The following is a 13837-nucleotide window of genomic DNA, read 5'->3' on the forward strand; positions in this document are numbered from 1 at the left end:
CTTCTCCTTGGGCCATTTGGATCTGCTGATATCCCGCCCTCAACTCGAGCTTCGAAAACCAAGTGGTCCTACTCAATTCATCCATAACATGTACCGGGTACTTTTGACTTCACAATAGAGGTAGTGGTAGACAATGCAAACTCACCAAGTACCATCTTTCTTCATGATCAGGAGTGTCGGGGATGAATAGGGACTCATGCTTGGTCGAAGAACCCCATTCTTGATCATTTCTACCACTTGATGCTTGATGAGTCCAATTTATGTGATGATTTTATGTATTATTCTATGCCTACATAGTAGGCTGTGTTTTATTTTATTACGTTCACGCGCTTCTTTTTGTCCATTTTCCCTAGGATGCATTTTTAAAAGTAATTGGAATGCTAAGAAAGAACTTTAGGAAAAGGTGATAACGTCACATCAATCGATGTGATGAATAATTACCATAAAAGAATGCATACATTGGGAGAAGATGGGGGCTGCGCAGGGCCTCCAGGGCACACACTTGTACCAGCCGGCGTCGCCTTCCCCTGATCGACTACTTCCACCCCGTGTAATCAGATTGGAGATCAGACGCACATAGACACCAGAAACTCATCCCGAACACAAAACCCTAGCCTCTGGAAGGCATCCGGAGGGGGAATTGACAATGAGGAGGTCGCCACCTCATGCAAGGAGACGTCGACATCTACCATCTCCATCAACCTCCTTCATCAACATCCATCTCCACCTCGTTGTAATACCAAACCACTCATGGATCACTACATGTATTACACGCTCGTTCCATGCATGTTTACCACCGCTATCTGTATGATGTTTAACGTCTGGTGCGAGTAGACCCCTAGTTCTTCCACGGAGGACTCAGGCCTGGCACAAAGTGCTCATGAGACAAACCAAACTAACCATGTATCTTTCCATATATATACCACAACAATTCTGGGGTAATATCAACTTAAAACAAGGTAAAGCTGCCTGGTGAATGTTCACCGTGGGTGAGATGCCAGCGAACGCCCCTAGAGGCACACAGTCTAGATCCAACAGGTGACAATTTTCGACGATTTTTACACTAAAATGAAATCATGCTTAGAGTTTTCAAAAATCTGAAAAGGTTTCTCTTTCTCTGAACATAGTACAGACGCAAGCGCTCATATACACGCGCATACACTCACCCTTATGAACGCACACATGCACACTCTACCCCTATGAGAACCTCCGAAAGACTGAGCCGGCATATCATCTTGAAATTTCGTCATCGACGGGAACGTCTCCTCCCACTGAATGCGGATCGCTGGAAATCCTGAAATAAATCCAGGAATAAATGCGAGCACCAGGATTTGAACCTTGGTGGGCTGGGGATACCACAGTCCCTCTAACCATCCAACCAGAGGTTGGTTCAAAAATCTGAAAAGGTTTCTAGACAAAGGTAGCTATGTAAAATTTCAATATCAAAATTTACACATCTATAATGTATGAAGGAAAGTTTGGAATGTATTAAAAAATCTGAATAAATAAATAAAATTAAACTTATGAATTAATAGTAGTTTATTGTGTGGAAACTTCTGTCTGAGAATGCAACAAATTTCTGGAAAGCCGCATCAACCTGATAGAGTATGAAAGTAATCCACTAACAATTACCTTTTCTTTTCAGCCAGGAGCATAGGATCAGAAAATGCAGTTTGCATGCAAAGTCGCAAAGTAGCCGAGCCATCACCCAGTCAAGAATGCAAACGAAAATATGGATGGTGATCAGCACGAGCATGTTTCAATGTAAATGCATAAATGATGCACAGATCAAATTCACTGGAAACACCACACAGTGGCAATTACAAGTTACCACACAATGGAAAATTGGTCATTCTACTGCTCTCCACACTGATCAAACAATAACCATGGGAGCTCAACTACCTACGATGCATTCAGATTGAAATGCAAGCACACCAACAAGGCCCTCCACAACACATAATCTAAAATGCAATCAAGCTAGCGATGACAAGCACACCGACGAGGACCAGCAGCATCTTCAAGTAGATATCGACCTGGCCCTGCGGTGCCTGGGGCGGGAAGCCATGCCCATGCCACCCATGGAAGTCATGCCCGTACCCGTAAGGAATCCCGGCAGCGGGTCCATACGCCGGCGGGAACCCGTGCACCTGGAAGTTCAGCAGAGGGAACAGCCCCCCGATCGCGGCGGAGAACGTGTAATTCCCCCACCGACCGCCGGCCATGGCGCCGCCACCAGGGAACCACGGGCTTTGGTTCGGGTGCGGGTAATGGTCGCGGTGATCAGGCGGCGGAGCGGTGGCGCGCCGCTGCCCGGACGGCCTGCTTGGGATCTGCGGCCCGTCAGACGAGCTCGGCCGCGGTTCGGCGGAGGTCTTGCCACGGCCGTAGAGGGGGACGAGCCTGTCCTCCTCGACGTTGGCCTTGCAGACGGGGCACTCGGGGAAGTGCGCGTGGACGTGGAGCCACTCGTAGAGGCACGGCCAGCAGAAGAGGTGGCCGCAGAGGGTCACCACGGGGTCCTGGGCCAGCTCCAGGCAGATGTTGCACTCGAAGCTGCCCGAGTCCTTCCCGGCGCCGTGGGCGCTCGTCGACGACGACGACGACGACTCGCCGACGCGGTTCGCCATGGCGCTGGACTCCGATCTGCGGAACGGGGGAGCCAATCAGAACAAGAACCCGTGATCCGAGTATCCGACAGGCACAGCACAAAGATAGGACAGGTCTAAATTTAGAAATTGGTTTTCTTCAGCAGCACAGACTCGATCCGGCATTTAATTTCTCTGACTCCATCGGCGATGGAGGAACGAAAATCCAGCCCCAATTCAGCGAAAATCACTAGAGAACGACGACCTCCTCTCGGGTATTCGAAGAGGAGCCCACACAGACGATCGGTCCAACATTGTCAAGAAAACTACCCAAATCCGTGCGACGGTACTCGTCGTCGACTACGCGCCACCGGACATTGGTTGGGACCTTGTACTATGGCTGGCCAAGAGCCCAACACGCGGCGATGCGGCGAGGGAGACGCTTCGGCCGCCAGACTCGAGTGGAGCGTGCGAGACGTTGTGCGCAACACAGCTGTTGCAGCCTAGTGCAGGTGCAGACGCGTATCGTTTCATGTGGAAGGAGGCTGAATGGATAATCAACCTGCAACACGAGCAGACGAGTTTTTTTTAAATGATTCAGATTTAGTATAAAAGTTCATCGGAAGTACAAAGTGTTTCAAATCAAACATAATAAACATTACATCGAGGTCTCTAGACTACCGGACGACAACCATCTCCATCAGAACAAGCCTTCGATGACAGCTAGAAAGTCTTCGTGCACGTGCTCCTATGGACCAACTCCCGTAGCCGTAGTCGTCGCCATTGAACCTTTGAATATATCTAAAATAACTAACACCAAATCTCGCGGCCGCGCAGACATGACGAGAAATCCTTACCTCACCGTCCCATGAAGACGGCAGAAACATACGTCCCCGGAAGATAAACTCGAAGAAGAAGCACCGTGATCCTCCCGAGTGCTGTACCTGCAAGGACTAAAAAAAAAACTTATCAAAACTACTAGCCAGAGCGAAGGCACCATGATTCACCATCTCATCACTGCCCATCGGAGCGGTAGGCGGAAGTGAGGGGAATCCATGGATTTGCCAAGGAATCTTGGAGAGGAGATCTTGCCCAAGCCACCAAGGGAAAGGAGAGAAAACGCTTGAGCCTATATGGTCACGAGCAGACGGACTATATGTAAATACGTTGGGTCTACATTGAACGGTCTCTCATGGGTGAAACCGTAAGATGCAACGCTCCAGGGGCAAGCATGAAGTATCAGTGTCGCGAGGATTTCGCGATAACACACATGATTTAGGGATTTTGAGAGAGGCAAGACGCACATGAATAATCTAGGTTCGGGGATTACAAGAGCGAGTTTTATCTAGGACTAGCACAAATGCCCGTGCGTTGCAACGGGAGAAAACGCTGGTTCCTATGAATCTGCCAGATCAAGGAACCATGTCGTTGGACAACGCTCGCTGATGATAAGAAATTGGTTCATTTCATCAGCATATGGGGTATGCTTTCAAGTAGATTGATCTGTCTAAACAACCACCTCTTGATTGATAGTTCATTCTTTAGATTATTTGTTCATTCTTGAACTTCAATAAATATGAAGTAATAGCAGCAAGCAAACTAACCTAGAATAATAATTGCAGCAGCAAGTAAACAAATCGAGAAGAGTAATAGTTGCAGCAAGCATAATCTGTTCATTTAAAAAAAATGTTTAGCTGGCATCACAACGTATTTTTTATCAATAATCTAGTGATATGTAGTATATATCCATAAGCACGTGAGTATTTTTTGCAGAAATTTTGTAAACTTACTTAAGGGTTCGTTTTCAAGTTCTGCATAATTTGGCTCCATGCCGAGAGTCAAAAATCGTTTACATGAAAGATGAACCATGTATAAGTTGCATCCACACTATTTATAGAAACATGTGCCAACAACCTTGCAATGGAGGCAAAATAAATAAATACAATTCTAGTTCTTTATAGTGTAGCACAACCACAAATAATGTAGTGTCAAAAACGCTCTTATATTATCAAATGGGGGGAGTAGTATTTTTGGACTTTAGTAAAAGTGAATATTCCAGGATGGCAGTTCAATGGTATATTCACACTCATGCGTCCCCAGGCTGTCAAGATTTCATGTGCCATGTATTAAGGACAGAGCAAAATGTACATTAATTCAATTTGTCAGTTCCGCTCATCTCCCATGAAAATTGTACATCGTTGTTCATCTTCCCAAGAATAGCATGCATCTTCCTTCGTTGTATCACGTCTTGCCTTGTTTTCGTATAGCATCGTGTCTCTCGTAGACTCCATGACAATCTGCATACATCCATTATCTCATCAGTAAATAGTCGAGGTGGGACTATTTCATCACGAGTTGAACTCTCCTTCAAGACACTAACAATTGCTAGCTCAATTGGTGTCGGTCTTACAGGCTTAGCGGGAGGACGTGAGTTTGATCCCCACGTACCGCACAAATTTTTTTGGTCTTTGCCAGCTTAGATGGGCCACGCAGGTTGTCGATGCGAATTCCGGGCGAAAATAATACGGCCTGCCTCGAATGACGGAAAAAGGGTTCGTTTTTTTCTTATATATGCTTTAGTACCACCTCGTGTATATGTGTTAAACTAGTAAACATGCCCGTGCGTTGCAATGGGAGAAAAAAATTCACCCCTCATACACACACTTGACGACACAGCAAATCCCTTGAAATCTTTCATGATGCCACGCAACAAGCAGCATGCTAAGTGGTGTTGTAAAAAAACATAAATGTGTGATGATTTTTGAAGTGTACTCAAGGTGTTTAGAATTCATTATACAACACAAATATCTACCTAGTTGCCGGTATATGTTTATGCATTTGATGTTGTTTCTCGGTGATGCCCAAAAAATATTGCATTAGAATGAAAATAGCAAAGTACATTTTAGTATTCAATGATAGCATGTGCATAAGAGCATTATTTTTGTCATATATGTGTTTGCATATATAAAAATATATGTGCGTTTGCAACCATAATTCAATTTAAGACTTAATTTGGTTGCAAACATATCGGATAGCTCCACCAAAAAACAACCAATCTATAAGGGCGTATGTAATAGGCATTTCTAAAATATCTCATCATATAAAGAACATATTATTTAAGTTTGCACCCTGAACATATTTCTAAAAATTAATGATAAAGGCATATTTGAAATCTAAAATTATTGATAAAGGAATATTTGGAATCTACAAATTTTTCTGATGAATTTTCATATATGACATGTTAGATTTGGAGTTAGGGTTTGAAAGATATGAAAATTTCAAAAAGTATTTGATCTTTTGGGAAAAAAGAGAGAGGGTGGCGATCGAACCCACAACCTCCAGCGCAGTAGGTGAACGCACCAACCAGTGCGCTGCGTGCATGGTTATTGCATATGAGGGGATCTTTTCCTATTGAGCTATGCCCGCCGCAGACAAAACAAAATATAAGAAACCATATGTTTTTCTCACTTGCCGGTGGCATTGGTGGGTAATAATTTACAACTTTAGGGGCAGTTTTAATGACGGACGACCAGAAGCACTATTTGCTTTATTATTAGGGGAAGATTGGGCCTTTAGGTTAGAGGTATTCTATACCTATACCTACTAATAAAAGAAATAGGTATTCTTAGTGTGTCATGCCTTGATCTTTCTGACATTAAACCTGCAGTACATATCAAATGTTTTTGGATAACTGCAGTTGCCATCTTAGGTCAAGTGCCAGATGCCATTTTTGGACAAGTGCAGCTGTTGCCATGTATGGTCTGCTTTACTATAGTTGCCATGATTTGAAAACTTTAGGGGTTGCCACCTACTAACACTAGACAGTTGCCATGTATGGTCTGTTTACTACAGTTGCCATGATTTAAAAACTTTAGGAGTTGCTACCTACTAACACTAGACAGTTGCCGTGTAGCGCTACAAAGAGACATGACAAAATAACATGTTCGGGTAAAAAGAGAGTTGCCATCTGCTTACAAGCACACTAGGGCAGTTACCATATACCCTGCAAAACACATGGCAACTGACATGTTCGGGTAAAAAAGAGAGTTGCCATCTGTTTAGAAGCACACTAGGGCAGTTGCCATGTACCCTGCAAAACACATGGCAACTGGCAGCTTTGAGTGTGGGAGAGGAAACGGGCGTGCGGGCGAACTGATAAATGCCCACACACCAGCCTCTGTGCGTGAGTGAAAATTGACGTGTGGGCGAACTGCTAAGCCCACACACCGGTCCCCCCGTGTGATGAAAACGGACGTGGGGCGACCGGATGAATGCCCACACACTAGCTCAGTCCTACGTGGCACCACAAACATGCCAAGATTCGTGCAACCACAAACGGACGTGGATCCACGCGTGTGGGCGAGATGCAAACGCCCACACGTGTGGGCGTTAATATTTCCGTTTTTAAAATACTCATGTCTTCTTCTTCTAAACCGTAACTCCAAATTTAACATGTTATATATGATTTTTTATTAAAAAATATGTAGAATTTGAATATGATATTATTTTACCCGTTAACAATTTTAAAAAAAAATACTATCTAGGGCGCAACCTTAATCAATAATGCATTATCTGTCTTTCTTACGTACCGGTAGTGATTCGGATTGGGGATGAACACCTCAGCAAAATCAGGATTGGACACGAAATTGAAGATAAATTTGTCATCATCTGTTTTTGTCGTTTTCCTTTACCGGCCCGTAAGAATACCCCATTTCACACATGACATAAATAAATGCATGATCACTTGCCCGTTTCTTTGTACAGAATAAATCTATCTGGAAGCCGTGTTGAAATAGAATACCTGTGGAATCTTAAACTATGCTTTTGTAGGCTAAGGCCATCTTTGTTTGGGATGCAGCTACAAATTCTAAGATTATAGACCATTTTTTGTAAGAGCGTGTGGTATTTTTTCTCCCGTTGCAACGCACGGGCCTTTTTGCTAGTACACTACTCATGTTAGGTGTTTTTTTATCAAGCCTTGTGTGAAGGTTTTACAGTGAGCGTTTGATGACCATGTGTCTAATGAATCTATCCGGGTAGGCTTATGGACCATGTAATCTTATAGAGATTTCCACCATCCTCGTCGGCCTTACATGAAACGGTGAGGATGAAGAGTACAACGGGTGTCGGTGTCAAAACCGGCAAATCTCGGGTATGGGGTCCCAAACTGTGTGTCTTAGGATCGATGGGTAATGCTACCTCTTGAGCACTGCGTTGGTTTTCCCTTGAAGAGGAAAGGGTGATGCAGCAAAGTAGCGAAAGTATTTCCCTCAGTTTTTGAGAACCAAAGTATCAATCCAGTAGGAGGATACACGCAAATCGCCTCGTACCTATACAAACAAATAAGAACCTTGCAACCAACGTGATAAAGGGGTTGTCAATTGTTGGGGAACGTAGTAATTCCAAAAAATTTCCTACGCACACGCAAGATCATGGTGATGCATAGCAACGAGAGGGGAGAGTGTTGTCCACGTACCCTCGTAGACCGAAAGTGGAAGCGTTAACACAACGCAGTTGATGTAGTCGTACGTCTTCACGATCCGACCGATCAAGTACCGAACGCACGGCACCTCCGAGTTCAGCACACGTTCAGCTCGATGACGTCCCTCGAACTCCGATCCAGCCGAGTGTTGAGGGAGAGTTTCGTCAGCACGACGGCGTGGTGACGATGATGATGTTCTACCAACGCAGGGCTTCGCCTAAGCTCCGCTACGATATTATCGAGGTGTAATATGGTGGAGGGGGGCACCGCACACGGCTAAAAGATCATAGGTCAATTGTGTGTGGAGAGGTGCCCCCCTGCCCCCGTTTATAAAGGAGCAAGGGGGAGGCCGCCGGCCAAGGAGGAGAGGAGTGCCTGGGAGGAGTCCTACTCCTACCGGGAGTAGGATCCCCCCCTTTTCCATGTTGGACTAGGAGAGAGGGGAAAGAGGTGGAGGGGAGGAAGGAAGGGGGCGCCGCCCCCCTCTCCTTGTCCTATTCGGACTGGGGGGGAAGGGGGGCGCGGCCCTGCCCTAGCCTCCTCTCCTCTCTTCCACCTAGGCCCACTAAGGCCCATTAAGTTACCGGGGGTTCCGGTAACCTCCCGGTACTCCGGAAAAATCCCGATTTCACCCGGAACACTTCCGATGTCCAAACATAGGCTTCCAATATATCAATCTTTACGTCTCGACCATTTCGAGACTCCTCGTCATGTCTGTGATCACATCCGGGACTCCGAACAACCTTCGGTACATCAAAACATATAAACTCATAATATAACTGTCATCGCAACGTTAAGCGTGCGGACCCTACGGGTTCGAGAACTATGTAGACATGACCGAGACACCTCTCCGGTCAATAACCAATAGCGGAACCTGGATGCTCATATTGGTTCCTACATATTCTACGAAGATCTTTATCGGTCAGACCGCATGACAACATACGTTGTTGCCTTTGTCATCGGTATGTTACTTGCCCGAGATTCGATCGTCGGTATCTCGATACCTAGTTCAATCTCGTTACCGGCAAGTCTCTTTACTCGTTCCGTAATACATCATCCCGTAACTAACTCATTAGTTACAATGCTTGCAAGGCTTATAGTGATGTGCATTACCGAGTGGGCCCAGAGATACCTCTCCAACAATCGAAGTGACAAATCCTAATCTCGAAATACGCCAACCCAACAAGTACCTTTGGAGACACCTGTAGAGCACCTTTATAACCACCCAGTTACGTTGTGACGTTTGGTAGCACACAAGTGTTCCTCCGGTAAACGGGAGTTGCATAATCTCATAGTCATAGGAACATGTATAAGTCATGAAGAAAGCAATAGCAACATACTAAACGATCGGGTGCTAAGCTAACGGAATGAGTCAAGTCAATCACGTCATTCTCCTAATGAAGTGATCCCGTTAATCAAATGACAACTCATGTCTATGGCTAGGAAAGATAGCTATCTTTGATTAACGAGCTAGTCAAGTAGAGGCATACTAGTGACACTCTGTTTGTCTATATATTCACACATGTATTATGTTTCCGATTAATACAATTCTAGCATGAATAATAAACATTTATCATGATATAAGGAAATAAATAATACTTTATTATTGCCTCTAGGGCATATTTCCTTCAGTCTCCCACTTGCACTAGAGTCAATAATCTAGATTACACAGTAATGATTCTTACACCCATGGAGTCTTGGTGCTGATCATGTTTTGCTCGTGGAAGAGGCTTAGTCAACGGGTCTGCAACATTCAGATCCGTATGTATCTTGCAAATTTCTATGTCTCCCACCTGGACTAAATCCCGGATGGAATTGAAGCGTCTTTTGATGTGCTTGGTTCTCTTGTGAAATCTGGATTCCTTTGCTAAGGCAATTGCACCAGTATTGTCACAAAAGATTTTCATTGGTCCCGATGCACTAGGTATGACACCTAGATCGGATATGAATTCCTTCATCCAGACTCCTTCATTTGCTGCTTCCGAAGCAGCTATGTACTCCGCTTCACACGTAGATCCCGCCACGACACTTTGCTTAGAACTGCACCAACTGACAGCTCCACCGTTCAATGTAAATACGTATCCGGTTTGCGATTTAGAATCATCCGGATCAGTGTCAAAGCTTGCATCAACGTAACCATTTACGATGAGCTCTTTGTCACCTCCATAAACGAGAAACATATCCTTAGTCCTTTTCAGGTATTTTAGGATGTTCTTGACCGCTGTCCAGTGATCCACTCCTGGATTATTTTGGTACCTCCCTGCTAAACTTATAGCAAGGCACACATCAGGTCTGGTACACAGCATTGCATACATGATAGAGCCTATGGCTGAAGCATAGGGAACATCTTTCATCTTCTCTCTATCTTCTGCAGTGTCGGGCATTGAGTCTTACTCAATCTCACACCTTGTAGTACAGGCAAGAACCCTTTTTTTGCTTGATCCATTTTGAACTTCTTCAAAACTTTGTCAAGGTATGTGCTTTGTGAAAGTCCAATTAAGCGTCTTGATCTATCTCTATAGATCTTGATGCCTAATATATATGCAGCTTCACCGAGGTCTTTCATTGAAAAACTCTTATTCAAGTATCCCTTTATGCTATCCAGAAATTCTATATCATTTCCAATCAGCAATATGTCATCCACATATAATATCAGAAATGCTACTGAGCTCCCACTCACTTTCTTGTAAATACAGGCTTCTCCAAAAGTCTGTATAAAACCAAATGCTTTGATCACACTATCAAAGCGTTTATTCCAACTCCGAGATGCTTGCACCAGTCCATAAATGGATCGCTGGAGCTTGCACACTTTGTTAGCTCCCTTTGGATCGACAAAACCTTCCGGTTGCATCATATACAACTCTTCTTCCAGAAATCCATTTAGGAATGCAGTTTTGACATCCATTTGCCAAATTTCATAATCATAAAATGCGGCAATTGCTAACATGATTCGGACAGACTTAAGCATCGCTACGGGTGAGAAGGTCTCATCGTAGTCAATCCCTTGAACTTGTCGAAAACCTTTCGCAACAAGTCGAGCTTTATAGACAGTAACATTACCATCAGCGTCAGTCTTCTTCTTGAAGATCCATTTATTTTCAATGGCTTGCCGATCATCGGGCAAGTCAACCAAAGTCCATACTTTGTTCTCATACATGGATCCCATCTTGGATTTCATGGCCTCAAGCCATTTTGCGGAATCTGGGCTCACCATCGCTTCTTCATAGTTCGTAGGTTCGTCATGGTCTAGTAACATAACCTCCAGAACAGGATTACCGTACCACTCTGGTGCAGATCTTGATCTGGTTGACCTACGAGGTTCAGTAATAACTTGATCTAAAGTTTCATGATCATTATCATTAACTTCCCCACTAATTGGTGTAGGTGTCGCAGAAACTGGTTTCTGTGATGATCTTCTTTCCAATAAGGGAGCAGGTACAGTTACCTCATCAAGTTCTACTTTCCTCCCACTCACTTCTTTCGAGAGAAACTCCTTCTCTAGAAAGGATCCATTCTTAGCAACGAATGTCTTGCCTTCGGATCTGTGATAGAAGGTGTACCCAACAGTCTCCTTTGGCTATCCTATGAAGACACATTTCTCCGATTTAGGTTCGAGCTTATCAGGTTGAAGTTTCTTCACATAAGCATCGCAACCCCAAACTTTAAGATACGACAACTTTGGTTTCTTGACAAACCATAGTTCATAAGGTGTCGTTTCAACGGATTTTGATGGTGCCCTATTTAGAGTGAATGCAGCCGTCTCTAAAGCATAACCCCAAAACGATAGCGGTAAATCAGTAAGAGACATCATAGATCGTACCATATCTAGTAAAGTACGATTACGACGTTCGGACACACCATTACGCTGTGGTGTTTCGGGTGGCGTGAGTTGCGAAACTATTCCGCATTGTTTCAAATGTAGGCCAAACTCGTAACTCAAATATTCTCCTCCACGATCAGATCGTAGAAATTTTATTTTCTTGTTACGATGATTTTCAACTTCACTCTGAAATTCTTTGAACTTTTCAAATGTTTCACACTTATGTTTCATTAAGTAGATATACCCATATCTGCTCAAATCATCTGTGAAGGTGAGAAAATAACGATATCCGCCACGAGCCTCAATATTCATTGGACCACATACATCTGTATGTATGATTTCCAATAAATCTGTTGCTCTCTCCATAGTTCCGGAGAACGGTGTTTTAGTCATCTTGCCCATGAGACACGGTTCGCAAGTACCAAGTGATTCATAATCAAGTGATTCCAAAATTCCATCAGTATGGAGTTTCTTCATGCGCTTTACACCGATATGACCTAAACGGCAGTGCCACAAATAAGTTGCACTATCATTATCAACTCTGCATCTTTTGGCTTCAATATTATGAATATGTGTATCACTACTATCGAGATTCAACAAGAATAGACCACTCTTCAAGGGTGCATGACCATAAAAGATATTATTCATATAAATAGAACAACCATTATTCTCTGATTTAAATGAATAACCGTCTCGCATTAAACTAGATCCAGATATAATGTTCATGCTCAACGCTGGCACCAAATAACAATTATTTAGGTCTAATACTAATCCCGAAGGTAGATGTATAGGTAGCGTGCCGACGGTGATCACATCGACTTTGGAACCATTTCCCACGCGCATCGTCACCTCGTCCTTAGCCAATCTTTGCTTAATCCATAGCCGCTGTTTCGAGTTGCAAATATTAGCAACAGAACCAGTATCAAATACCCAGGTGCTACTGCGAGCATTAGTAAGGTACACATCAATAACATGTATATCACATATACCTTTGTTAACCTTGCCATCCTTCTTATCCGCCAAATACTTGGGGCAGTTCCGCTTCCAGTGACCAGTCTGCTTGTAGTAGAAGCACTCAGTTTCAGGCTTAGGTCCAGACTTGGGTTTCTTCTCCTGAACAGCAACTTGCTTGCTATTCTTCTTGAAGTTCCCCTTCTTCTTCCCTTTACCCTTTTTCTTGAAACTAGTGGTCTTATTGACAATCAACACTTGATGCTCCTTCTTGATTTCTACCTCCGCTGCCTTTAGCATTGCGAAGAGCTCGGGAATTGTCTTATTCATCCCTTGCATGTTATAGTTCATCACGAAGCTCTTGTAGCTTGGTGGCAGTGATTGAAGAATTCTGTCAATGACGCTATCATCCGGAAGATTAACTCCCAGTTGAATCAAGTGATTATTATACCCAGACATTTTGAGTATATGCTCACTGACAGAACTATTCTCTTCCATCTTGCAGCTGTAGAACTTATTGGAGACTTCATATCTCTCAATCCGGGCATTTGCTTGAAATATCAACTTCAACTCCTGGAACATCTCATATGCTCCATGACGTTCAGAACGTCGTTGAAGACCCGGTTCTAAGCCGTAAAGCATGGCACACTGAACTATCGAGTAGTCATCAGCTTTGCTCTGCCAGACGTTCATAACTTCTGGTGTTGCTCTTGCAGGAGGCCTGGCACCCAGCGGTGCTTCCAGGACGTAATTTTTCTGTGCAGCAATGAGGATAATCCTCAAGTTACGGACCCAGTCCGTGTAATTGCTACCATCATCTCTCAACTTTGCTTTCTCAAGGAACGCATTAAAATTCAACGGAACAACAGCACGGGCCATTTATCTACAATTAACATAGACAAGCAAGATACTATCAGATACTAAGTTCATGATAAATTTAAGTTCAATTAATCATATTACTTAAGAACTCCCACTTAGATAAACATCCCTCTAATCGTC

General features: G+C 43.8%; 1 protein-coding gene across 1 annotated transcript; it reads right to left on the reverse strand.

Annotated features, from left to right (window-relative positions):
• Window positions 1–1765: 1765 nt before the first annotated feature.
• Window positions 1766–2841, reverse strand: LOC123074790 (E3 ubiquitin-protein ligase RNF185-like). Its single transcript, XM_044497540.1, has one exon. The coding sequence runs from the start codon at window positions 2625–2627 to the stop codon at window positions 1962–1964; it is 666 nt and encodes a 221-aa protein (XP_044353475.1). The 5' UTR covers window positions 2628–2841; the 3' UTR covers window positions 1766–1961.
• Window positions 2842–13837: the final 10996 nt, after the last annotated feature.

Source organism: Triticum aestivum, chromosome 3D (genome assembly GCF_018294505.1).
Source record: "Triticum aestivum cultivar Chinese Spring chromosome 3D, IWGSC CS RefSeq v2.1, whole genome shotgun sequence".
NCBI lineage: Eukaryota > Viridiplantae > Streptophyta > Magnoliopsida > Poales > Poaceae > Triticum > Triticum aestivum.

Coding starts and splice junctions, on each gene's coding strand:
- LOC123074790 (XM_044497540.1), bottom strand. CDS start 2,627: ATGGCGAACCGCGTCGGCGAGTCGTCGTCGTCGTCGTCGACGAGCGCC.